This window comes from Leucoraja erinacea, chromosome 12, assembly GCF_028641065.1.
Source record: "Leucoraja erinacea ecotype New England chromosome 12, Leri_hhj_1, whole genome shotgun sequence".
NCBI classification, from domain to species: Eukaryota; Metazoa; Chordata; class Chondrichthyes; order Rajiformes; family Rajidae; genus Leucoraja; species Leucoraja erinaceus.
This window is the reverse complement of record NC_073388.1, coordinates 48837628-48864959: the sequence shown is the minus strand read 5'-3', so window position 1 is coordinate 48864959 and position 27332 is coordinate 48837628. Positions and strand designations below refer to the sequence as shown.

Sequence of the window (27332 nt, the reverse complement as noted above, 5' to 3'; positions counted from 1 at the left end):
TTCAAAGTGCAGGGCAAGTTTTTTACGCAGAGAATGGTAGGTGTCTGGAATGCACTGCCAGGAATGGTGGTGGAGGCAGATACGATAGTGGCATTTTGGAGGCTTTTAGATAGGCACGTGGATATGCAGGGAATAGAGGGGCATGGATTATATGCAGGCAGATGAGCATCATGTTCGGCACAGACATTGTGGGCCAAAGGGCATGTTCCTGTGCTATACTTTTTATGTTTTATGATGACCTTGCATGATAACTCACAGACAGCTGATATAACATTATAGCCAATAATCAAATCAAGGGAAATGTGGATAGTGCAGCAAGTTTATTCAGAATCAAATGGAATGGTTGAGCACACACAAGGGGTGATAAGGCCCCTTTTCCCCTGACTCTCAGTCTGAAGAAGGATCTCGACCTGAAACTTCACCTATTCCTTTTCTTCAGAGATGCTGTCTGACCTGCTGAGTTACTCCAGCTTTTCGTATCTATCTAGACTCCAAAGCCTATTCCGCACCAGTTTGTAACGAGATGATTAAAATATTGCCTTATTCTAGTAATTGCTGTGTCACCGACATCACACAGTGCCCTCCATAATGTTTGGGACAAAGATCCATCATATTTTCTCTTCAACATATAAAAGGCATGCTCAATTGGGTTCAGATCAGGTGATTGACTTGGCCCCTCAAGAATTGACCATATTTTAGCTTTGAAAAACTCCTTTGAATGAACTGCATGCCAATGGCATTTGTATGAACTTGGGCAGATAGGATGTGCCACTGTACTTCAGAATTCCGTATGATACTACCATCAGCAGTTATATCATCAATGAAGATAAGTCAGCCAGTACCTTCAGCAGCCATACATGCCTTGTCCATAACACCCCCACCACCGTGTTTCACAGATGAGGTGGTACAGTATGCTTTAGTTCTTTTTACATGACTGTGGTTGATCTGTTAAGTACTTCTTGCCAAACAGTAACTTGGCCATCCTATTTTTGCAGCTAACCAGTGGTTTGCATCTTGCAGTGTAGCCTCTGTATTTCTGCTCATGAAGTTTTCTGCAGACAGTGGCCATTGACAATCCACACCCGACTCCTGAAGAGTCTTTCTGATCTGTCTGAAAGGTTTGGGGATTTCTTTCTTATGGAGAGAATTCTTCTGTCATCAGCTGTGGAGGTCTTCCTTGGCCTGCCAGTCCCTTTGCGATTTCTTCTTAATGATGTTCCAAACAGTTGATTTTGGTAAGCCAAAGGTTTTGGCTGATGTCTCTAACAGTTTTATTCTTGTTTCTCAGTCTCATAATGGCTTCTTTGACTTTCCTTGGCACAACTTTGGTCCTCATGTTGAATAAACGGCCTGTTCAATGAGCTCCGCTAAGGCTCCAAAGGAGCAGAAGGGGCCGAAGGAGAGGCCTGTCTAACCAGGCTGGGAGTAACTGGTAACGTGACCTGCACAGTAAGTTCCAGCAAGGATCCAAAGAGGCTGTAGGCCAAAGAAGCAGTCTGCCCCATTGGGCTCAGAAATGCACGCAGGTGTGCCTTGCACAGCAATGTTGCTTTTGAGCTCCGGAAGGGAGCTGTTTGGCAAGCGTGGGGCTGAAGATGTGGTCAGAAATGGTCTGCAATGGAACTTCGCTGAAGCTCCAACAAGCAGGTCGACCTGGGCTCAGAGACGCTGGCATGTAAGGTCTCTTTACTAACCTCCGTAAAAACTGCGAAATTGAGCAGTCTGTCGCCCCGGGTTTGGATTTACTGGCTGCATGGGCTGTCTAGTACCTTTCACTGTCTCTGGAGAAGAGCAGGTTGATGCAGGGACATTGGCAGAGTGCCTTGTATAGAAACCTCTGTAAGTGCCAAGTAAGAACAGTTTGGCTACCCTGGTTCAGGGTAGACCAGCTTGGAACTGGCTGGCCATATGGAACATATTGGCCAGGGAAGCAGTGCCTCAACATCTGTGATCGAGGTTATCAGGCTGCTCAGTAGAGTGAGGTAGTTTGAGGTTTCCATCAACACATGCTTAATTCTTTCAGCTCGGCTAGTAGAGTTGCCAACTCACTGGAACATAATTTGCCATCCTCTCGGGGATTGGTAGCTACCAGCAGAAAGCCAGTCTGGCATGTAGCATTTTTTTTTTATCTGCAGGTTCATGTTGTAAATAGTAAATATATATATAATATTAATCTGTAGGCTTTCAATACCAGAATTCCTGATTGAGAGGCTGGTCGAAGAGAGTGTGTTGCGCACACTGGAGACCGAGACAGGTGGTTCCAGTCAAAGGACTGCGGAGCAATGCCTGGTTCAGGGTTGCATTATGATATTTTCCACTCTGAGGAAGGAGGCTGAGGATTCGTGGTGACTCTGACGGTGAGGAGTTGACAGGGAACTCGTATTCCCACATCAAGTGGATGTTACGCTTCAACACTATCATAAGGATCTGATTATATGTTATGATTCTGCCAGACATTGGAGCTTGGTAGGTTTATGTCATCAGTGAAAGCAAAACAAGTCAAAGGGCCTTATACCCCAGAAAGTTGTGAGTTTTCTCAGGGAAGGATTTGGCCTTTGCAAGGTCAGTAGAGGGATTCTGCTGTCTGATTTACAGTCCATACTTTAGCACTTTGGTGTATTTGCAGTCTAAACTCAATTGTGTTAGGATGGTTTAGGCCTGAGGTCTATCCAATTTATGTTAATTGAATGCAAAAGAATTTCAAGGCTGCGGTGGGTGTGGTAAACACACCCTTGGAGGGTAAGACTCCCGTTTACATGCATACATATCATCTCTACCGAGTGAGTGGCAGATACAGCTTCACTGAGGGTGGTTTGGAGCACCAGGCCTACACAATTAACCAAGCCAGAGGGCTTTTATTCGCAGGTTTCAGTGATCACCATGGCTGCAGCACTCTCCTCATACCTCAGTATTGTCCCCAGCGGGTCAGGATGTCTGTGCAAGGAGATAGTGCAAAATATAGGATCAGTTGACTATTAGTTTTCTGCCTGAGGCCAATGTTTGGTGGTGTCTGTCTCAGGGATTGCTGGATCTTCGCGGCGGGGAGGGGGGGGGGGGGGGGTCTATTATATCACTTTTTAGCAGTCTTGGTGGCTTTTATAGCAAAGGCTTTCTCAGAAACTGCCTTGATCACATGTACAGTCACCATCTGCACATCATGGACAACAAAGCAACAATGAGGTGAAGGTTGTTGAGTTTGCGAATGTTATTACATCAATCGCATGAGATGCGCTGTCGATATTCAGGCCGGCGAAAGGTAAGATGGTTCGACAAACAGGTGGGTACAGATAACCTCAGAATTTTCCATTTTCCAAATTATAAACGGTTATAAGATTCAGTTTCCTGGTTAAATAATTACTCCGTGACAAGAGAAGCCAAGATTTCCGAACATATGGTTCAAAGAGGAAACTATGGCTATCCAAGAAAAAACAGAGACATCTCACAAAGGAAGAGCAGTCTGCCCAAGAACTAGAGGGGTATATTCTAATATTTTCTCATGGTTGAAGAAAAATGGAGATGCCAAATCAGGCTTGGATTTGGCTAGTCTGATGATGTGGTTGGTATAACCAGTTTAAGATGGATAATTGTCATTCAGCAATTTAGCTGATTACTGAGGATTCAATCTTGAAGATGCATACCTTTCCATATCAATATACACGAGGCACAGATATATCTGGTGTTTATGGCAAGGCCAGTGTTGGAAATTTTAGGTTCCACCAAAGGGGTTGACTTCAGCCCTAGGCTATTTACAAAGATTCTAAAGTTAATGCTGCCCTAAAGAGCATTTTGTCATGGAGTTTATAGACGACATGAATTATAATAGTATCATTTTGGTGTACTCATCCAGGGCTTCCAGTGTAGATAAGTCTGCCGAAAGAAGCTCCTATATTTGCTCGAAGACACGACTGGCGGCTAGTTCAGCCTCTTACTCATGCATCTATCAATGCATGGTTGTATGGAAAGTTTGTGAAGAGATACATGTGAGCTACTTTAAAGAAAAGTAGCAGAGGTTTGTGGTTCTTTCAGTTTGGGTTTAAGAGAAGCGATTATGTTATAGTCCAATTAACACTGCTCTTGCTGCTTTGTCATTGTATCTAGTTCTATAAGTGGGACAACAAATAATTGGTTATTCACCCACTGATAACTAACGTTATGAAAGGTGTATTTTATATGAACACTCTAAAGCCAAGATTCAAAGTAGTGTGGAATGTGTAATGAGTATAAATTATTATGCAGATATTCAGCCACTGTATTCCTAATGTTGGAGCAGTATCTTTTAAGTTAATTATACTTATGACAACTGATTTCAGCACAAAAAGCACAGTCTTTACCCAATCTCCGTCTAGATCTCTGGGTCATATCTGACATAAGGATAGCTTTTGTGAATGAACTCATAAAGCAAACAGGCATGGTTGGTTAAGTTAAAGTTGACAGCATACCCACCAGATCGGAGATTGGGGGTGTTGTTTATGTAAAAAGGTACACTGAGGTAACTAGTACCTATGAAACGAAGGATAGTTTCTTCACAGTTATTTAATAATTTTACAAGAGATTATTGGTGCAGACTATTTCAAGATGGATAGAGTGTAAGCTAAAAGCGGGAGTGAATTCAAGTAATTTCAAGTCTCACTCTACCAGGGGGGCTGGCTCGTTAGCAGCCAATAGAATGGATTTTCGCCTTTGATCGTCTTCTTGCAACAGCAGGAGGCTCAGAAAAGCGCACTTTCAGAATTTATAACATTTTGTTGAACATGTCTGGATGGTTGCAGATAGAATTCTGAACAGTGTTGCATGAGCTATTGTCTAACCCAAAGGCAATTGGGACTGTGGTCCGATTAAGGGCAATGTACATGTATGTAAGTTAGCATCATGTACTTAATAGCCCATGTCTTTTCTACCATTTATGCTTTATCTGTTTAAGTGTTTCACACACACATTGGTTTACTGCATGAAACCACAGAGCTTCGAAGGCTTCAAGTAGTCTCATCACAAGACTTCGATATAAAATAGAAAGATTAAACGAAAACTTACCGTTTGAAGTTTGATCTTTATTTTACGAGAAGTTGAAGTGAGGGACTAGGTGCCCTCCACTCCCAACCCTGAATCTCATAAAGATCATTCGGTAAGTCAAGCATTATTAATCTTTCTATAGTTCAAGTTTGTGCAAGTGGTCTGTGGTTTCATACAGTTGCTCTGAAGATTGACGCACATGCGGGCTGACGTATTCCCTCACTTCAACTTCTCACAAATTAAAGATCAAACTTCAAATGGTAAGTTTACATTTAATCGTTCTATTAAAGTTTCCAAAAGTGATGGAAAGATTGGAGCAAAGACTAGGTGCTGAGAACTCTCTTATACCTGCATTCAGGAGGCAATTAAATGCACCTGAGCAATTACAAATGGCTGTGAAGCCACAAGTCTCAAACATTATGTTGCCCTGAAATGGATGGACTATGTATAAACGCAGCTGTAATTTCTACATGGTGAAACCAAAATGTATAAAAATACCCTTTAATAAAATCTGACAAAGTGCACTTTAACCACATGTGATTTTTTCTATTACAAATCTCAAATTGTGAAGTACAGAGGCAAATAAATAAATTATGGGTCTTTGTCCCAAACATTATGGAGGGCGCTGTACCTTATTGAAAATTCCTTGTGCTTAAAAATGTTGGGCTTAAAAAACTTGAGAGAACATGATGGACCTGCTTCTGGTTCCATTTTATTTTTGCTGGAAAAAGGGAGCTGTTCAAAATTGCAGTAAATCTGATTGAACTCAAGCATGAAGGCCTTGTCAGAAATACAAAATTGCTAATAATTCTCAGAAAATTGGACAATTGCTTCTTTCTTTTTTATGCTACTAAAGGTAGACATGAATGTACAGCCGTTTCATATTTTGCAACAGAGCACTTTGTTTAAAGTACTTCAGATTAAGCTTTTTCTTCTGGGGAGAATTATGGGTGAAGGCAAAAGTTCCACAGCAGGATATAAAGGTTAAGTGAATCAAATATCGTAGGTTCTCGTAATTAATACAACGTACATTGGGCTTGCTTTATCTGGTGGAAATATATCTACTTCAATACATTAACATCAATTGTCCCTAACATACAATAAATCTGCAAATCACCAAACTCTCCTAGAATTATATGTCTAAGAGGGAACTGCAGATGCTGGTTTGCATCAAACGTAGACACAAAATGTTGGAGTAACTAAGTGGGTCATGTGGCATCTCTGGATAGAATGAATGACGTTTCCTGAAGGGTGAAGGATCATTCCTTCTATCCAGCGATGCCCCCTGACCCACTGAGTTACTGACTACGGGTGCTATCTGCACAGAGTTTGTACGCTCCCCTTGTGACCACATGGGGATATTAACCATGAATAATTGACCGACTAGCCTGCACAGACTGGAGCTGCTCCCGGCTCCAATCTGTAACCGCCTGTCTCTTCCACACTCACACACTCTGACTTGTGGGACTCCATCCTTTTGTCCACCTATGACTTCTTTGTTTCATTTAGTTTAGAGATACAGCCCAGAAACAGGCCCTTCATCCCACCAACAATACCCGCACATTAACATTACTCAACGCACACTGTGGACAATTTTACACATAAAAACATTTACACCAAGCCAATTAACCTACAAACCTGTACGCCTTTGGAGTGTGGGAGGAAACCGAAGATCTCGGAGAAAACCCACGCAGGTCATGGAGAGAACGAACTAACTCTGTACAGACAGCGCCTGTAGTCAGAATCTAACCCAGGTCTCTTGCGCTGTAAGGCAGCAGCTCTACTGCTGCACCACCATGCCACCCCTTGCTGTTTACTGGCATCAGGGGAGCATTCTTACATCTTCCCTTCCTTCTTCCTTGCAGAATATTATAGGAACACAAAAAGACCCCATCCTTTTCAATAATTTTCTTGCCCTTTTTTGTTTCCTATTGAATTCTATTATCTGGCTCTTGTGGGGTACTGCAAGGCTCCGTGCTGGGATCGCAGCCATTTACAATATGCATCAATGATTTAGATCAAGGGATTCAAAGTAACATTAGCAAATTTGCAGATAACACAAAGCTGGGTGGCAGTGTGAACTGTGAGGAGGAGGATGCTATGAGAATGCAGGGTAACTTGGACAGGTTGGGTGAGTGGGCAGATGCATGGCACATGCAGTTTAATGTGGATAAATGTGAGGTTAACCACTTTGGTAGACAAAACAGGAAGGCAGATTACTATCTAAATGGTGTCAAGTTGGGAAAAGCGGAAGTACAACGGGATCTGGGGGTCCTTGTTCATCAGTCAATGAAAATGAACATGCAGGTACAGCAGGCAGTGAAGAAAGTGAATGGCATGTTGGCCTTTATTACATGAGGAAATGAGTATAAGAGCAAAAAGGTCCTTCTGCAGTTGTATAGGGCCCTAGTAAGACCACACCTGGAGTATTGTGTGTTGTTTTGGTCCCCTAATTTGAGGAATGACATTCTTGCTATTGAGGGTGCAGCGTGGGTTTACAAGGTTAACCCCCGGGATGGTGGGACTGTCATATGCTGAGCGAATGGAGCGGCTGGGCTTGTATACTCTACAGTTTAGAAGGATGATAGGGAATCTTATTGAAACATATAAGATTATTAAGGATTTGGACACGCTAGAGGCAGGAAACATGATGCTGGGGGAGTCCAGAACCAGGGGCCACAGTTTAAGAATAAAGGGCAAGCCATTTAGAATGGAGACGAGGAAACACTTTTTCTCACAGAGAGTTGTGAGTCTGTGGAATTCTCTGTCTCAGGAGGCCGGTTCTCTGGATACTTTCAAGAGAGAGCTAGATAGGGCTCTTAAAGATAGAGGAGTCAGGGGATATGGGGAGAAGGCAGGGACAGGGTACTGATCGGGGATGATCAGCCATGATCACATCACAGTGCTGGCTCGAAGGGCTGAATGACCTACTGCACTTATTGTCTATTGTCCATAAAACCCACACGATCACAGTGAGGACATACAAACTCTGTACAGATAGCGCTCATCGTCAGGATCGAACCATGTCTTTGGCTCAGGAAGGCAGCAGCTCTACCGCTGTGCCACCGTGCCTCCATTGTAACATTCTGGTAACCTGCCAGTGGCTTAACATTGGGTTCACTAGGTGATATTTCCAGTGCTCCAATCCAACTCATGAGTCCACAGTCCATGAGTCTTTCCTCCAGTCTTTCCATCACCATTGGAAACTTTTATTGATGTTTCTCAACATGAGGACCAAAGTTGTGCCAATGAAAATCAAAGAAGCTTTTATGAGACTGAGAAACAAGAATAAAACTGTTAGAGACATCAGCCAATACTTAGGCTTACCAAAGTCAACTGTTTGGAACATCATTAAGAAGAAAGAGAGCACTGGTGAGCTTACTAATCGCAAAGGGACTGGCAGGCCAAGGAAGACCTCCACAGCTGATGACTGAAGAGTTCTCTCTACAATAAAGAAAAATCCCCAAACACCTGTCCAACAGATCAGAAACACTCTTCAGGAGTCAGGTGTGGATTTGTCAATGACCACTGCCCGCAGAAGGCTTCATGAACAGAAATACAGAGGCTACACTGCAAGATGCAAACCACTGGTTAGCTGCAAAAATAGGATGGCCAGGTTACAGTTTGCCAAGAAGTACTTAAACGAGCAACCACAGTTCTGGAAAAAGGTCTTGTGGACAGATGAGATGAAGATTAACATATCAGAGTGATGACAAGAGCAAAGTATGGAGGAGAGAAGGAACTGCCCAAGATTCAAAGCATACCACCTCATCTGTGAAACATGGTGGTGGGGGTGTTATGGCCTGGGCATGTATGGCTGCTGAAGGTACTGGCTCACTTATCTTCATTGATGATACAACTGCTGATGGTAGTAGCATAATGAATTCTGAAGTGTATAGACACATCCTATCTGCTCAAGTTCAAAATGCCTCAAAACTCAAACGCTTTACCTCCCCCCTTGACTCTATTCGAGGACCCAAGCAGTCTTTCCAGGTGCGGCAGAGGTTCACCTGCACCTCCTCCAACCTCATCTATTGCATCCGCTGCTCTAGGTGTCAGCTGCTCTACATCGTGAGACCAAGCGTAGACTTGGCGATCGCTTCGCCCAACACGTCCGCTCGATTCGCAATAACCAACCTGATCTCCCTGTGGCTCAATACTTCAACTCCCCCTCCCATTCTGAATCCGACCTTTCTGTCCAGAGCCTCCTCCATGGCCAGAGTGAGGACCACCATAAATTGGAGGAGTGGCACCTCATATTTGGCTGGGGCAGTTTACACCCCAGCAGTATGAACATTGGCTTTTCTCATTTCAGGTAGTCCCTGCTTTCTCCTCCCCTTCTCAGCTCTCCCTCAGCCCACTGTCTCTGCTTCCTTTCTTCTTCCCGCCCCCTACCCACCCTCACATCAGTCTGAAGAAGGGTCTCAACCCAAAATGTTGCCTATTTCCTTCGCTCCATAGATGCTGCCTCACCCACTGAGTTTCCCCAGCATTTTTGTCTACCTTCGATTTTCCAGCATCTGCGGTTCCTTCATAAACCTCCAGATTCAGGGATAGTTTATTCCCAGCAGCTATCAGGCAACTGAATCATCCTACCACAACCAGAGAACAGTGCTGAACTGTTTGGTGATGCTCAGACTATCCTTGATCAGACTTTGCTGGCATCACCTTGCACTAAACGTTATTCCCTTATCATGTACCTATACACTGTAAATGGCTTGATTGTAATCATGTATTGTCTTTCTGTTGATTTGATAGCACGCAACAAAGCTTTTCACCATACCTCGGTACCCGTGGTGATGAACTGAACTGAACTCTGAACTACTTTCAGTTCTCAGTCTGTTGGTTAATGGTGTTCAGTTGTGGACTTCAGGAACATTTGCAAATTTAAGCTGCTTCACTTAAGTACAAGAACATTAATTTCATCTCTTAAATGTCAATATTATCTAAGAAATTGGAAAATGATTACAACATAATTAGCCAACTATTTTATCTTTGATCTCTTGTTTTCCCACCTTACCCTTTCATATATGTGTGTCCCTCTCCCCTGAATCTGATTGATTGATAGAAACATAGAAACATAGAAATTAGGTGCAGGAGTAGGCCATTCGGCCCTTCGAGCCTGCACCGCCATTCAATATGATCATGGCTGATCATCCAACTCAGTATCCCGTACCTGCCTTCTCTCCATACCCCCTGATCCCCTTAGCCACAAGGGCCACATCTAACTCCCTCTTAAATATAGCCAATGAACTGGCCTCAACTACCCTCTGTGGCAGAGAGTTCCAGAGATTCACCACTCTCTGTGTGAAAAAAGTTCTTCTCATCTCGGTTTTAAAGGATTTTCCCTTTATCCTTAAGCTGTGACCCCTTGTCCTGGACTTCCCCAACATCGGGAACAATCTTCCTGCATCTAGCCTGTCCAACCCCTTAAGAATTTTGTAAGTTTCTATAAGATCCCCTCTCAATCTTCTAAATTCTAGAGAGTATAAACCAAGTCTATCCAGTCTTTCTTCATAAGACAGTCCTGACATCCCAGGAATCAGTCTGGTGAACCGTCTCTGCACTCCCTCTATGGCAATAATGTCCTTCCTCAGATTTGGAGACCAAAACTGTACGCAATACTCCAGGTGTGGTCTCACCAAGACCCTGTACAACTGCAGTAGAATCTCTCTGCTCCTATACTCAAATCCTTTTGCAATGAAAGCTAACATACCATTCGCTTTCTTTACTGCCTGCTGCACCTGCATGCCTACCTTCAATGACTGGTGTACCATGACACCCAGGTCTCGCTGCATCTCCCCCTTTCCCAATCGGCCACCATTTAGATAATAGTCTGCTTTCCTGTTTTTGCCACCAAAATGGATAACCTCACATTTATCCACATTATACTGCATCTGCCAAACATTTGCCCACTCACCCAGCCTATCCGTCACCCTGCAGTCTCCTAGCATCCTCCTCACAGCTAACACTGCCCCCCAGCTTAGTGTCATCCGCAAACTTGGAGATATTGCCTTCGATTCCCTCATCCAGATCGTTAATATATATTGTAAATAGCTGGGGTCCCAGTACTGAGCCTTGGGGTACCCCACTAGTCACTGCCTGCCATTGTGAAAAGGACCCGTTTACTCCTACTCTTTGCTTCCTGTTTGCCAGCCAGTTCTCTATCCACATCAATACTGAACCCCCAATGCCTTGTGCTTTAAGTTTGTATACTAATTTCTTATGTGGGACCTTGTCGAAAGCCTTCTAGAAGTCCAGATACACCACATCCACTGGTTCTCCCCTATCCACGCTACTAGTTACACCCTCGAAAAATTCTATAAGATTCGTCAGACATGATTTACCTTTCGTAAATCCATGCTGACTTTGTCCAATGAATTCACCACTTTCCAAATGTGCTGCTATCCCATCTTTAATAACTGACTCTAGCAGTTTCCCCACTACCGATGTTAGACTAACTGGTCTGTAATTCCCGATTTTCTCTCTCCCTCCCTTCTTAAAAAGTGGGGTTACGTTTGCTACCCGCCAATCTTCAGGAACTACTCCAGAATCTAAAGAGTTTTGAAAGATTATTACTAATGCATCCACTATTTCTGGAGCTACTTCCTTAAGTACTCTGGGATGCAGCCTATCTGGCCCTGGGGATTTATCGGCCTTTAATCCATTCAATTTACCCAACACCACTTCCCGGCTAACCTGGATTTCACTCAATTCCTCCAACTCCTTTGACCCGCGGTCCCCTGCTATTTCCGGCAAATTATTTATGTCTTCCTTAGTGAAGACGGAACCAAAGTAGTTATTCAATTGGTCCGCCATATCCTTGTTCCCCATGATCAACTCCCCTGTTTCTGACTGCAAGGGACCTACATTTGTTTTAACTAATCTCTTTCTTTTCACATATCTATAAAAACTTTTGCAGTCAGTTTTTATGTTCCCTGCCAGTTTTCTTTCATAATCTATTTTTCCTTTCCTAATTAAGCCCTTTGTCCTCCTCTGCTGGTCTTTGAATTTCTCCCAGTCCTCCGGTATGCTGCTTTTCCTGGCTAATTTGTACGCATCATCCTTAGCTTTGATACTATCCCTGATTTCCCTTGTTATCCATGGATGTACTACCTTCCCTGATTTATTCTTTTGCCAAACTGGGATGAACAATTTTTGTAGTTCATCCATGCAGTCTTTAAATGTCTTCCATTGCATATCCACCGTCAACCCTTTTAGAATTAATTGCCAGTCAATCTTGGCCAATTCACGTCTCATACCCTCAAAGTTACCTTTCTTTAAGTTCAGAACCATTGTTTCTGAATTAACAATGTCACTCTCCATCCTAATGAAGAACTCAACCATATTATGGTCACTCTTGCCCAAGGGGGCACGTACAACAAGACTGCTAACTAACCCTTCCTCATTACTCAATACCCAGTCTAAAATAGCCTGCTCTCTCGTTGGTTCCTCTACATGTTGATTTAGATAACTATCCCGCATACATTCCAAGAAATCCTCTTCCTCAGCACCCCTGCCAATTTGATTCACCCAATCTATATGTAGATTGAAGTCACCCATTATAACCGTTTTGCCTTTGTCGCACGCATTTCTAATTTCCTGTTTGATACCATCTCCAACTTCACTACTACTGTTAGGTGGCCTGTACACAACACCCACCAGCGTTTTCTGCCCCTTAGTGTTGTGCAGCTCTACCCATACCGATTCCACATCCTCCAAACTAATGTCCTTCCTTTCCATTGCATTAATCCCCTCTCTAATCAGTAACACTACCCCACCTCCTTTTCCTTTCTGTCTATCCCTCCTGAATATTGAATATCCCTGGATGTTCAGCTCCCAGCCTTGGTCACCCTGGAGCCATGTCTCCGTGATCCCAACTATATCATAGTCATTAATAGCTATCTGCACATTCAACTCATCCACCTTATTACGAATGCTGCTTGCATTGAGACACAAAGCCTTCAGGCTTGTTTTTACAACACTCTTACCCCTTACACAATTATGTTGAAAAGTGGCCCTTTTTGATTTTTGCCCTGGTTTTGTCTGCCTGCCACTTTTACTTTTCACCTTGCTACCTATTTCTTCTACTCTCATTTTACACCCTTCGGTCTCTACGCTCACACATTTAAGAAACCCTTTCCCTTTAACTCCATCCTCCACTGTCCCATTCAACACCCCACCCCCCTTATTCAGTTTAAAGCCACCCGTGTAGCAGTGGCAATCTAATCAAGATGTTGCTGTAATCTTCATTAGCTACAATACCACCCACTTTTGCATCATCTGCAATTTTACTATTCCTGCCTCGTACAGTTTAGAGTCTGTAGAGAGGAACTGCAGATGTTGGTTTAATCCAAAGATAGGCACAACAAAAAGCTGGAGTAACTTTATGGGGCAGAGTCTGAAGAAGGGTCTCAAGCCGAAACATCACCCATGCCTAAAGCGAGAGGTGATGCCTGTCCTGCTGAGTTACTCCAGCATTTTGTGTCTCTCTCCAAACTAATGGCAAGTTTATTCCGGCCCTTTTAACGTACTGAGGTGTTGATCATTCAAACAGTGAGGGGTAGACTGACTGCTCAATTAACTTGTCCTCACCTTAGTACTGAAACAGCTAGTAAAATGGAATAGCAGCCGTGATGTGGCTTAGTCCCAGACCTCTATCACCCTGATGCTGCAATGTGCTTTAGTCTGTGCCAATCCATATGAACATAGCAAATCTTTTAGCTCAACTCCACTATTCTGCACTAACCACATATCCACTGATACACTTAAATTCCAGAGAGAATTTCAATTGGAGGCTCGCAGCCACACTGCCTCTAGGTGATGACATTTCTTACTGCTTTTTTAATTATAGGCTAACCTGCATGATGAACCTACATACATACTTACAATCTCCAATACGTCTATCTTTGGGTAGGGGGAACAAACCTGTGAACAGTACAATATTACAGGTGAAGTCATAGATAATCCAAACAATTGGATCTTTACCATTGAAATCATCTTGCAATAAAGCTTAGTATATTTTCTTAATGTGTAGGAACTGCAGATGCTGGTTTAAACCGAAGATACCGAGAAAAGGAAAAGGTGACATTTCATGCTGACACCCTAGAGGCAGGAAATGGTCCTGATGTTGGGGGAGTCCAGTACCAGGGGCAACAGTTTAAGAATAAGGGGTAAGCCATTTAGAACGGAGATGAGGAAAGACTTTTTCACACAGAGAGTTGTGAGTCTGTGGAATTCTCTGCCTCAGAGTGCGGTGGAGGCCAGTTCTCTGGATACTTTCAAGAGAGAGCTAGATAGGGCTCTTAAAGATAGTGGAGTCAGGGGCTTATGGGGAGAAGGCAGGAACGGGGTACTGATTGGGGATGATCAGCCATGATCACATTGAATGGCAGTGCTGACGCGAAGGGCCCAATGGCCTACTCCTGCACCTATTGTCTATTGTCTATAATTTATTTCAGGACCTTGTGTCTCATCTTCTGAAATAAACCAGCCAAGTGCCATTAAAAAGTATTCTGTGGTAATCAGTGAATTGTTGTATTTCCCAAGTTCTTTGCTCATCCCCAGCCCTAAATAGTGCATGTTTTTTTTTTTAAACATAAGAGAAATAAAGGAACGACAGATAAAGGAACCGCAGAAAGATAATTCCTGCTATACGCTAAAGAGTCTTTCTAACTGACCATTCAACCATCACCATTCACTAAGGTTATAAATGTAATTATTCAGGACTTCAGTGGATGGATAAGAAGATTAAAACAAATAAGAATAGATGGTTCAGAGCAAGATTGTACAATAATAAAAAGTAATCTGATGATTGTTTGGTTGGGAGCATGGCAGTGATTTTTGGCGTGTGTATGGTGCTTGAATACACAAGATACTGCCTGCCGTTGTGGTCAGGGATGAATAATTGGGATGACAGCATTGTTAAAAGCACCAAATTAGCTTTGTTTCTTGGGGAGATTTTACTTCATGAAGAAGCTAAATTGCATGAACTACAATGCAGATTGGGATTTCCTGTGGTGTGGAAGGAGTGGATTAGATGGACCGAGTGGCCTCTTCTAGTTTCATGTGTAAGGGGTGCGATATGTTCACATGAAAGCCAGTAGAGTTCCTAATTGTCTGGTGGTCTCCTGGAAGTAACTAAAATCCCCATACTGACTACTGAGAGTTAAGCCCCTGTCCCACTTAGGAGACCTAAACAGCAACCTCTGGTGACCTTGCCCGCCACCCAAGATTTCCATGAGGTCACTGGAGGGTTTGGTCACTCTCCCTAATGGTCGAAAGTGGTTTCCGCGTTGGTCGAGGCTTCATCTAGGTTGCTGCTATTTTTTCATCATGTTTAAAACTGGCCTCGACTAAAAATAGGTTGCCGTTTTAAAAATCGATCATTTTTTGGTCACAGGTCTAGTCAAAGCCGGTTTTCTTCATAGTTGAGGAAGGTTTTCAACATTTGCATGGGAGGTGGTAGAAGGTTGCAGGTCACCTCGACCATGATTATTTTTTTTTTGAGTGGCGGGCAAGGTCACCAGAGGTTGCTGTTTAGGTCTCCTAAGTGGAACATGGGCTTTACCTAGCACCAAGAAGGCAGTTGGCATCCAGGAGATAGTGCACATTCACAACAGCACATCGATGATAGACACAAATATGCTGGAGTAACTCTGCGGGACAGGCAACATCTCTGGATAAGACTGGGTGACATTTCGGGTTGAGGTTCTTCTTCAGCACATTGATGGCTGCGTGGGCATTGATGGATGTCAGGACTTCTCGCAAGATGTGATGGCATGATTGAATCCATACAGGCATAAGCTCTGTCCCCTCCCTCAAAGGGGCAGCAAGATGTGGGGGGCAGTGGATGGTGTAACAAAGGTTCACAGCTGAGTGAGGAGGGGAGAAATGGGGAATGATGCTAGCCCATGAATTCCTGGCACCAAAGTTCACAAATGTGACTCGGTGTTGGAAATCTCCAGTTGATGTTTGAGTGGCTCAAAATGTCTTGAAATTATTGTTACTGCTTTCCCGCTTTAGAAAGAAAAGTTTCAATTGCATAAGAGAGATACAAAATGATGGAGTAATTCAGGCAGCATCTCTGGAGAGAAGGAATGGGTGACGTTTCGGGTCGAGACCCTTCTTCAGACTGAGAGTCAGGGGAAATGAGAGATTTGGAAGGGTAAGGTTGTGAAAACGAGAGATCAAAGAGAATAAAATTGCATAATACTGAAAAACATAGGCAAACGTCCATGCAAATGGGAGATTTTCATTGAACTTCACTCTGTGGATCACAAGCTGGTGTCAGATCTATTGTCAAATGTGATTAAGGAGACACCATGTGGACAGAATAGCAACTGCATCAGATGAACTAAATCTCTTTCATTTATAAATTGGATTGAGAAACTCCAGCTAGACACTTGGCTGCACGTGGATTGAAAGATCTCTCTTTGGCAACGAGTGATTTACACACATCTGTCCATTTGGATCAAACACATTTTGAAATATTATTCTATTTTTTGAATCTGGCAGAGTTGGCTGAAAGAAATGGCTGGTATCAGGTCTGGCACAAAGATGAAACCATGTAGATCTATCTTGGAACAAAGTGTATAAGAAATAGCAAACATAATGAGAAGTGATATCATTATAGACTAGGATATAATTTAAGCACAGGAAAGCTGGAGTAGAAACATAGAAACTGAGAACAGAAGGAAAATAGGTACAGGAATAGGACATTCGGCTCTTCTAGCCAGCACCGCCATTCAATATGATCATGGCTGATCATCTAAAACCAGTACCCCGTTCCTGCTCTTTCCCCATGATCTGTTAGCACTAAGAGCTAAATCTAACTCTTGAAAACATTCAGTGAATTGTCCTCCACTGCCTTCTGTGGCAGAGAACTCCACAGATTCACAACATCTCAGTGCAGTGTCGAACCTCTCATTGCAAATGAATCAACTTGGTTGTTTGAATCCCACAAATGTCTCCTTTGAGCTGCTTCAATCACTGTATATTATGTTTGATCTCTCACAAACTGTGAGATAAAAAGCAATAGGGGAGGGGTTCACAAGGCATTATTAATCCTCAGCTACTTTGTTATTTTTAACTCTGGAATAAATAACAACATCTCGATCGATAGACCGATCGACAGGTAGACCGATCGACCCATTTCTTTTTAACCAAAAATACATTTAATTAATTATTGCAAGAATAAATGAACAATACCAACAAACCCACCACCGCAGTAAAAAGTAAAACAGATAGTCTTAATGACAAATATACTGAGTATTAAACAACTATGTTACACTCCTTGTCAAGGATGCATTCAACCCCCCGCAGTGCCCAGCGGTCCCGGAAATCCCCCAGGGTGCCCGTGGACAGGGTGTAGTCCCCTCTCTAACACCACCCGGGCACGGACGTAACCCCGGAAAAGGGGCAGGCAGCCGGCTCGGGCACAGCCCTCTTCCGCCTGGCACCGTGACTCATGGATGGCCAGCTTGGCCAGGCCCAGGAGCAACCCAACCAGGACATCTTTGGCCCTACCCTCTCCCCTACGCACAGGGTGTCCAGAGATGAGGATGGTGGGTGCGAAGTGCAGCCAGAAGGCAAGGAGCAGCCCCTTTAGACATTGGAACAGAGGCTGCAGCCTCACACACTCCATGTACACGTGGAACACACACTCTTCCAGCCAGCAAAAGTGGCAGGCGGCTGGCGAGTCTGTGAACCACGATGGAGAAACAGGTTGCAGGGGACTCCTCGATGCAAAACCCTCCACCCCAGGCCCGCAATGTAGAGGGGGAGAATACTCAAATAGAGGGACCCCCCACTGACCACCTCTCTCGTGGCGGGAAGGCACCACTGACCGCCACTTTGTGTCGGGACAGTGGACGAGGGGGAGGAAGTGCAGGGTGCGGAGGAGTACAGGAGCCCATTGGTGCAGGAGATGCCTCCTTGCATCTCGGGGGGACATGAAGGGTGTCGAGGAAAAGTGGCTCGGGTTCCGATGGACCGATTGATTGATCTGATCAAGATGTTACTGTAATCTTCATTGGCTACAATACCACCCACTTTTGCATCATCTGCAATTTTACTAATCCTGCCTCGTACAGTTTAGAGTCTGTAGGAAGAACTGCAGATGCTGGTTTAATCCAAAGATAGGCACAAAAAGCTGGAGCAACTTAGTGGGTCAGAGTCTGAAGAAGGGTCTCAATTAGAAACGTCACTTATTCCTTTTCTCCAGAGATGCTGTCTGACCCACTGGGTTACTCCATCTTTTTTGTATCTACCTTAGAGTCTGGAGAGTTCAGTTTGGAGCAGGATCACTCAGTTTTGCAGGCACTTTGGTCGCACAAAGGAGAAGGTGGGATTGAGGTGAACCGAGAACAGGATTCGGGAAGAATAGGACATGACCAAAGAAACATAGAAAATAGGTGCAGGAGTAGGTCATTCAGCCCCTCGAGCCAGCACCCGCCATTCAATATGATCATGGCTGATCATCCAGAATCAGTACCTCGTTCCTGCTTTCTCCCCATATCCCTTGATTCCGTTAGCCTTAAGAGCTATATCTAGCGCTCTCTTGAAAACATCCAGTGAATTGGCCTCCACTGACTCTGCGGCAGAGAATTCCACAGATTCACAACTCTCTGGGTAAAAACGTTTTTCCTCATCTCAGTCTTAAATGGCCCCTTATTCTTAAACTGTGACCCCTGGTTCTGGACTCTCCCAGCATTGGGAACATTTTTCCTGCATCTGGCCTGTCCAATCCCTTAATAATTTTATATGTTTCTATAATATGACCATAGTACCAGCGACAGACCAAGTAGTTGGGTCGGTTATAAATAATGCCAATTCGCAATCCATAAATAACCAAGATATTGTTCACTTCGGTAACCCTGTCTTCACACACCATCCGCAAACAGTGGGGAAAATATAACCAAATCTTGTTGAAATTCATGCCTAACCGCACAAATAATGCTTGGCCTCTTGATTGATGTACTGCAAAGTTATGGACAAACTGTCTCAACAGAAAACAAGAGCTACAGTAGCCCCTTGCTTTCCCTCTCATAGAAACATAGAAATTAGGTGCAGGAGTAGGCCATTCGGCCCTTCGAGCCTGCACCGCCATTCAATATGATCATGGCTGATCATCCAACTCAGTATCCTGTACCTGCCTTCTCTCCATACCCCCTGATCCCCTTAGCCACAAGGGCCACATCTAACTCCCTCGTAAATATAGCCAATGAACTGGCCTCAACTACCCTCTGTGGCAGAGAGTTCCAGAGATTCACCACTCTCCCTACATCCCCTCCCCCTTCCCAGTTTTCCCACCAGTCTTACTGTCTCCGACTACATTCTATCTCTGTCCCACCCACTCCCCTGACATCAGTCTGAAGAAGGGTCTCTACCCGAAACGCCACCCATTCCTTCTCTCCAGAGATGCTGCCTGTCCTGCTTAATTGCTCCAGCATTTTGTGTCTACCTTCAATTTAAACCAGCATCTGCAGTTCTTTCCTACCCAAGAGCTACAGTTATAGTGGGAACATCTATCTGCAATGGACAGCACTGGGCTGCTGCATCACAATCCCAAATATGTTATTGGTGAATGTGTGCAACCACGTGGCTGATCCAACCTGCTTCGCCAGCAGTCTATATTGCAAATGGAATGGTCTTTAACAAATAAACACATTATACGTGGGAAAAGTCATCCTTGGTCATTACATTTGTAGGTTGAACTTTACTTCACAAATCCACTATTAGTTAATTCACTGAACGTCCGGGACTAATGACCAAAGGAACAGAAAAAAAAAAAAAACAATTACACTGCTGGGATTGAGCTGCAAATCTTTAATTAATCCAAGCAAATTTGTCAGCAAACTTCTGGTAAACACAAAGGCACACAGGCAGTAATTGTGGGATATTTTAATTGCGCTAACTTTAGCTGGGATTCAGTCAGTGTCACAGATACACAAGATACGCAGAATTCCAAAGTAGCTATGGGGAGATTATTGTTCCGTTGGTACACAGCAAACTCGGCAAGAGAGAAACAGCACCTCATATTTTGCTTGGGCAGCTTACAACCCAGCGGTATGAATATTCTCTAACTTCAAGTAATCCCTGCATCTCCTCTTTCCATCCTTCCCCCACCCAAGTCTTTGCACTAGTTTCAAAGTCGTCTTGTTGAGTCTCATTATCTGTAACTTATTTTCACCTAGCTCACCGCTAACAATGGCCTGTTTCATTTACTTTTATTGTAACTTTTTTTGCATATCTTTCATTCATTTGTTCTATGTTTCTCTATATCGCCGTCTGTATCTCTTGTTTCCCTTTCCCCTGACTCTGAAGCAGGGTCTCGACCCGAAACGTCACCTATTCCTTTTCATCAGAAATTCTGTCTGACCCGCTGAGTTACTCCAGCTTTGGGATGCAAGCAGAAGCCTCCACGTGGCGCATCCCGGACAATGCTGACGACAGAAACTGTACCACAGTGACTGACTGAAGTAGTCAATTCTGCAACCACCGACCGTCAACTGTCACTGACCGAATGGAAAGACGTGATATAGAAGATGGCCGGAAAGGAGGAAGAAGAAGACTCCAGCTTTCTGCATCTATCAGCAACAAGAGAGGGGGCAGATCTGGATTTTAGAGCAGAATGAGGTCGGGAAAGTAAAATAGGAAACAATGGGAGAGCATCTTATGGTGCAATGGCTGAGGACCAAAAGGAAGCTGCAGAAAATGGTGAACATTATACAGCCCATCGCGGGTATCGGCCTCCCCACCATGGAAGGGATCTATAGAAAGCACTGCTTCAGCAGCTAATATCGCCAAAGACCCACAGCATTCTGGTCACGAAGATACAGGAGCATGTATCCTCCTGAACTCCAATAACTTGGGGCATTGGTTTTGGCTTTTTGCACTATTATTGTTTGTTTTTATATGTATGTGTGTGTGTGTGTGTGTATATATATTTAGTTATATATATATATATATATACATATACACATATACACATATATATATACATATACACACACACATATATATATACATATATATACATATATATATATATATATATATATATATATATATATATATATATATATATATATACACAGAGATATATATATATATATATATACACACACATATATATATACACACGCATATATATATATACACACACATATATGTATATATATATATAATATATATATATATATATATATATATAGATAGAGAGAGAGAGAGACAGAGAGAGAGAGAGAGAGAGAGAGATACACATACACACACATATACACATCTAAACACACACACACATGTACATACACACACACACACACTGGACATTTTTGTTTTCTCTCATTTATTATGTTGTTTACAAAGTACTATGTTTACATATTCTGTTGTGCTGCTGCAAGGAAGAATATCATTGTTCTATCAGGGACATATGTCAATAAAACACTCTTGACTGAGACCCATTAGCACCAGATTCAAGAACAAACTCTTCAATTCAGACTAGACTCTTGAATCCACGCACAACCCCACCTCATCACCACTATGGGCTTGCATGAAGATTACTCTGTGTACTTTCCCTTGCACAATCTGGATCGCCTAGAATGCCTGACAATGTATTTATTGTCTATTTATTGATTTGTTGTGTTGTTGCATTGAATGTGTCTGTACAGCTGCTCTGATCACGCCGTATATGACAATTAAACACTCTTGACCCTTGGTTATAGATTTCGGATTCTTATGGAAAAGAACATTATCAAAATCGGATTCAAGATTCTCAGTTAGATAAATTACACATTCACCAGACTGACAAGTAATTTAGCAAAAGTCATCTGAAGTAAAAATCTACTCTAAGTCAATCAGAGTAATGACAGGCATGTCAGGAGGTTCAAAGGAATAAAACGTATATTCTTAAAAAAAAGAAAAACATGGATCTGTCTGTAGAATGTTGCTGACAGGGTGCATAGAAGGCACTAAAAACAAAAGCTTTTCACTGTACCTTGATACACCTTGGTACATCTATATAATTAAAAGTCTCCGGTACTCAAAAAAGCTGGAGAAACTCAGCGGATGCAGCAGCATCTATGGAGGGAAGGAAATAGGCAATGTTTTGGGCCGAAACCCTTCTTCAGACTGATGGGGGGGGGGAGAAGAAAGGAAAAAGGAGGAGGAGCCCGAAGGCTGGGGGGTGGGAGGAGACAGCAGGAGGGCTGAGGAAGGGGAGGAGACAGCAAGGACTAACAAAATTGGGAGAATTCAATGTTCATGCCCCCAGGATGCAGACTTCCCAAGCGGAATATGAGGTGCTGTTCCTCCAATTTCCGGTGTTGCTCGCTCTGGCCATGGGGGATATTCAGGACAGAGAAGTTGGATGCAGAGTGGGAGGGGGAGTTGAAGTGCTGTGCCACCGGGAGGTCAGGTTGGTTATTGCGGACCGAGCAGAGGTGTTCGGCGAAACGATAGGCCAACCTCAGCTTGGTCTCACCGATATAGATCTGCTGACATCTAGAGCAGCGGATGCAATAGATTAAAAGTCTCATCATGACCACTTCCTGTCTGCGCAGGACTATAAAATCCCAGATGCCTGGACGCCAGTCAGTCACTCTGCAAGATCGCAAGGGAGAGGCCACGACTGTCACTCTAAGCTGCGAATCAACTGAATAGTGAGTCTGCAATGTACTTACAATAAATAATTTGTTAGCCCTTGATGACAATGCCATGAGTTGTTTGGCCTGCTGCCCTGCCTGTGCTTGAAACTGCATTGCTTTATTAGGTCTGACTGTGTTTGGAAAGAATAAATGCTTTATTAGGTCCGACCGTGTTTGGAAGGAATAAATGCTTTATTAGGTTCGACTGTGTTTAGTCCAAAAGTCCCGCTCATTTCGTGACTTCCGCTTAGTGGACAGGTTGCGCTGATGGCGTAATTTCCGGTGAGTGCAGAGGTTGCACTGATTGCGTAATTTCCAGTAAGTGCAGAGGTCACGCTGATTGTGGATGTGCCGCTGACTGCGGAAGACCCACAGTGGAGAGGCCACGCTCAGCCCTGTGAGTAGATTCAAGAACATTTACTGTCATATATATATGGTGTGTGAGTCAGTGTGTGTGTGTGTGCGTGCGTGTGTGAGTGTATGTATGTGAGTGAGTGTACGTGTGTGTGTGAATTTGAGTCTGTGTGTGAGTGTGAGTCTGTGTGCGTGAGTGTGAGTCTGTGTGCATGTGTGTGTATATTGGAATTGTTGGAGATGTGGAATATTGAATTGGGGTCAAGCCCTCCCATGTGAAGCTGGAACCCAATGGGTCCCACGTAGTCTAGTGTGACAATAAACTAAACTGAACTGAAAGGGAAGCCTGTATGAGACACTGGGACTTGATGAAGCAGAAAGTCTCAAACAATATAGAAAATATGAAATTTAAAGGGAGCAATGAAAAGGTGTGGCAAAATTACTAATAATTAAAATCAATGAACGTTTAGCATGTTTTAGAGGGGAAAAGAAGGACCAAAACAATTGTGTAGTGAGATGAAAGATGGTGCTAAGATTCCTCATGAATATTTTGCACTCAAAAGAAGGGGGAGATGCTAATGTTCCAGTCAAACATAGAAACATAGAAAATAGGTGCAGGAGTAGGCCATTCGGCCCTTCGAGCCAGCCAGTCAATATGATCATGGCTGATCATCCAACTCGGTATCCTGTACCTGCCTTCTCTCCATACCCCCTGATCCCTTTAGCCACAAGGGCCAAGGAGAAGAGATAGAAAATATTGGATCAAATAAACACAATAAGAGGATGTAACAAGGGTGTCAGCTTCCCTTTGAAGAAAGAAAACGCAAGAGGATCAAACTGAAGGATCGAAAATAAACAACTGATCTGTGAAACCAAGAAAACTTCAAACACTCCAAGCCACAGAAGGTGAGTGAACAGGATGGAATATTTAATAATATTTAGCATGCTCCCGCCTGCAGAAAATCATAATAGGATATGGGAGCACAATTATTATCAGTGTCATGCTGCTGGAAGAATGGCAGTCTCCAGAACCTCATATACCTATTACCCTAAAGACCTGACACTGGATATCTTGAAAACTATGGAGCAACAGAGCATAGTCATACAGCATGGAAGAAGGCATTTTGAACTTCTGAGTCCATGCTAATCATCAATCATCCTTTTCCATTAACCATATACCACTACGAGGGCAGCATGGTGGCACAGGAGTAGAGTTGCTGCCTTACAGTGCCAGAGATATGGGTTCGATCCTGGCTATGGGTGCTTGTCTGTACGGAATTTGTACATTCTTCCCGTGACCTGCATGGGTTTTCCCCAAGATCTTCGGTTTCATTCCACACTCCAAAGACGGACAGGTTTGGAGGTTAATTGGCTGGGTATAAATGTAAAATTGTCCCTAGTGTGTGTTGGACAGTGTTAATGTGCGGGGATGCATGGTCAGTGCAGACTCGGTGGGCCGAAGGGCCTGTGGCCACGCTGTATCGCCAAACTAAACAAAACAATCCCAATTTATTCTCGCCACATTCCTATAAATACCTGCCAGATTCCAATACAGACGTACAGATTCAGATTCAGATTCAGATTCAATTTTAATTGTCATTGTCAGTGTACAGTACAGAGACAATGAAGTGCATTTAGCATCTCCCTGGAAGAACGACATAGCACATGATTTGAATAAATAATAAGTGTCCGGGGGGGGTGGTGATTGGCAGTCACCGAGGTACGTACACCCCAGGGGAAAGTTACAACGGTCAGTTCGCCCATGATCAGGCCCATGGGATGTGGGAGGAAACCTGAGTATCAGAGGAAACTATGGGGTCACGTGTAGATCATGTAAACTCGACACTGCACTGAACGCCAGGACCCAGCTGCACCACTGTACCATCCAACACCACTTACTCTCTGCCCTCAGACACAATATTGAAACTTTCTTTGGCTTCCCTTTGTTGTGGGAACTGACGCCCATCAAGTGCTTGAACTCCTGAACCCCTGAAAAAGTTATTAGCCTTCGAATTCCTCGTTTAAAAAACCTCCATCCATCATATCCTTCAATATTGTTAATTCTAGCACTGAATTAAAATGTCAGCAGTCCTGCCAGTCAGTTGAAAGGTATGCTTTTAAAATTCTCAAAGTAATAGATCTCAATTAAATAATGAGAGCAATACAATTTTACTTGTACAATATAATTTTTACACTTAGGAATTTTAATAAAGACCCTTTGGAAGAATTATAAAAGTTTTTGGTTGGCTGTTATCATCAGCGCTTTCCCTTAAAACTAAAACTGTACCTCTACCCATGCTCTCACCTCTATCCCCTCTCACTACTTATTCACCTCTTGATCCTGGCTGTCTGATTTGGCTTCTCTTCATCCGATGAACCACCTTGACTTGATTTTCATGGCGCAGTGCCTGATCTTCTGTAGTTAGATAATTTAACAGGTGTTCCTGGTGAGACAAAAAATAAAAGCAATGGAATCAGTTCAATGGTGAAAACCTGGCTTGCAAATACTCCACACACACACACACACGGCAGTGTGATTGCTCTACTGTCCACCATTCAATGAACACAACACTGCCGTGCCACACTGTCCGTGGTGCTGCTTTACAATTCAAAGCGTCCAAGTTAGACCCTGATCTTGGGTGCTGCCCGTGTGGAGTTTGCACGTTCTTTCCGTGACTGCATGGGTTTCTCAGGAAGCTCCCTTCTACATATGAAGGCGTGCTGGCATGTTAATTAGCTACTGCAAACTACTTCTTAAGAGTGTGTTAATCGCAAAAGTAATCCAAGGAGTCATGGAGTGATACAGTGTGGAAACAGGCCCTTCAGCCCAACTTGCCCACACCAACCAACATATCCCATCTACACTAGTCCCACCTGCCTGCGTTTAGCCCATATCCCTCTAAAACGGTCCTATCCATGTACCTGTCTAATTGTTTCATAAACTTTGCAATAGTCCCAGCCTCAACTACCACTTCCGGCAGCTCATTCCATACACCCACCACCCTTTGTGTGAAAAAGTTATCCCTATTGAATCTTCCCCCCTCACTTTAAACCTATGTTCTCTGGTTCTCGATTCCCCCAATGTTGGCAAGAAACTCTGTGCTTTTACCTGATCTATTCCTCTCATGATTTTGTACACGTCTATAAGATCACCCCTCATTCTCCTGCGCTCCAAGAAATAGAGTCCCAGCCAGCTCAACCTCTCCCTGTAGCTCACACTCGGTAGTTGTCAGCTTGTATGACAGAGAAGAAAATTGCAGGAGTACTGAGAAATAGGGAGAATGGGAATGGTGCTGGTAGGTATTTGCCTTGGAGCTGAATGGCTCCTTTTCCGCCCCATTTTGAGAATATAAACAACGAATACTAAACTAATCAGGCAGCATCTGCAGAGAGAGGACTAGAGTGACCTTACATCAGAAATGAGAGATGTAAAGGGCCAGTCCCACTTGGACATCATTTGCACGTCACGCAGGTGGCGTGCGATGATTTTGTGAATCCCAAAATTTTGGGGCACCGCGCGCAACCGCCTACGTCACCACGCACCGTGCGTGCGTAATGCGCGCCATGGAAGATGATGGTGATAGGACCAGACTCATTGGAAACTGATGAAGGAAGCTGGAAGCCTGTTGAATGAAAAATGCCAAAGTATTAGTTTGTCCTCAATGACGTAGCAAATGTGCACGAAATAGTGATGCGTGTTGAAGGTCTAATCTATTGAAACAATCAGATCGAGTAACATAGTGGAGTAACATCCGGGAAAGAATCATTAGACCTGTCCCTTTTCAACTCACATGTTCAACTGGAACTTGAAAATGGCACCAACCTGGCGATGCTGTATACTGTCTCAGTGTTGTACTGCTATATACTAGTACCATGTCTAAGATGCTTATCTAATATGTATCTAAGTGCTTATGGATAGTGATACTTGTACTGAACTGTGTACAAAAATGATTTTCACTGTACCTCATACATGTGACAAATAAATACCATACCATGATACCGTACCCTGCCAACAACGCTATTACATCTTTCCACAAGCTGGCAAATCCTACTGAGACTTTACCAATCAATCGAACACATTCTAGGACTTTTCCAAAACCATAACATTCCTATATTTTCTTCAGCCATTTGTAGAGAGCTAGCAAACAGGCTGAATAAAGCAGTGAGTTTTGATGATTTTAGTTTCATGTGTTACCCTTAATACAGCTCGACACGGTGGCGCAGTGGTAGAGTTGCTGCCATACAGTGCCGGGCACCCGGGTTGGATCCTGACTACGGCATTTGTACTTTCTCCCCATGACCTGTGTGGTTTTCTCTGGGTTC

The 27332-nt window shown here is 43.5% G+C and overlaps 1 protein-coding gene across 6 annotated transcripts in view; it reads right to left on the bottom strand.

Annotated features, from left to right (window-relative positions):
• eda (ectodysplasin A) overlaps positions 1-27332 on the bottom strand; it is a 194130-nt gene that overhangs the window by 64063 nt on the left and 102735 nt on the right. For 5 of the 6 annotated variants that reach the window (XM_055644113.1, XM_055644115.1, XM_055644116.1 and 2 more), the window contains exon 2: positions 25342-25453. In XM_055644113.1, the coding sequence (XP_055500088.1) occupies positions 25342-25453 (112 nt within the window). Of the gene's footprint in view, positions 1-9439; positions 13939-25341; positions 25454-27332 lie in introns of those variants that run through there. The other variant, XM_055644111.1, reaches the window with a different exon arrangement.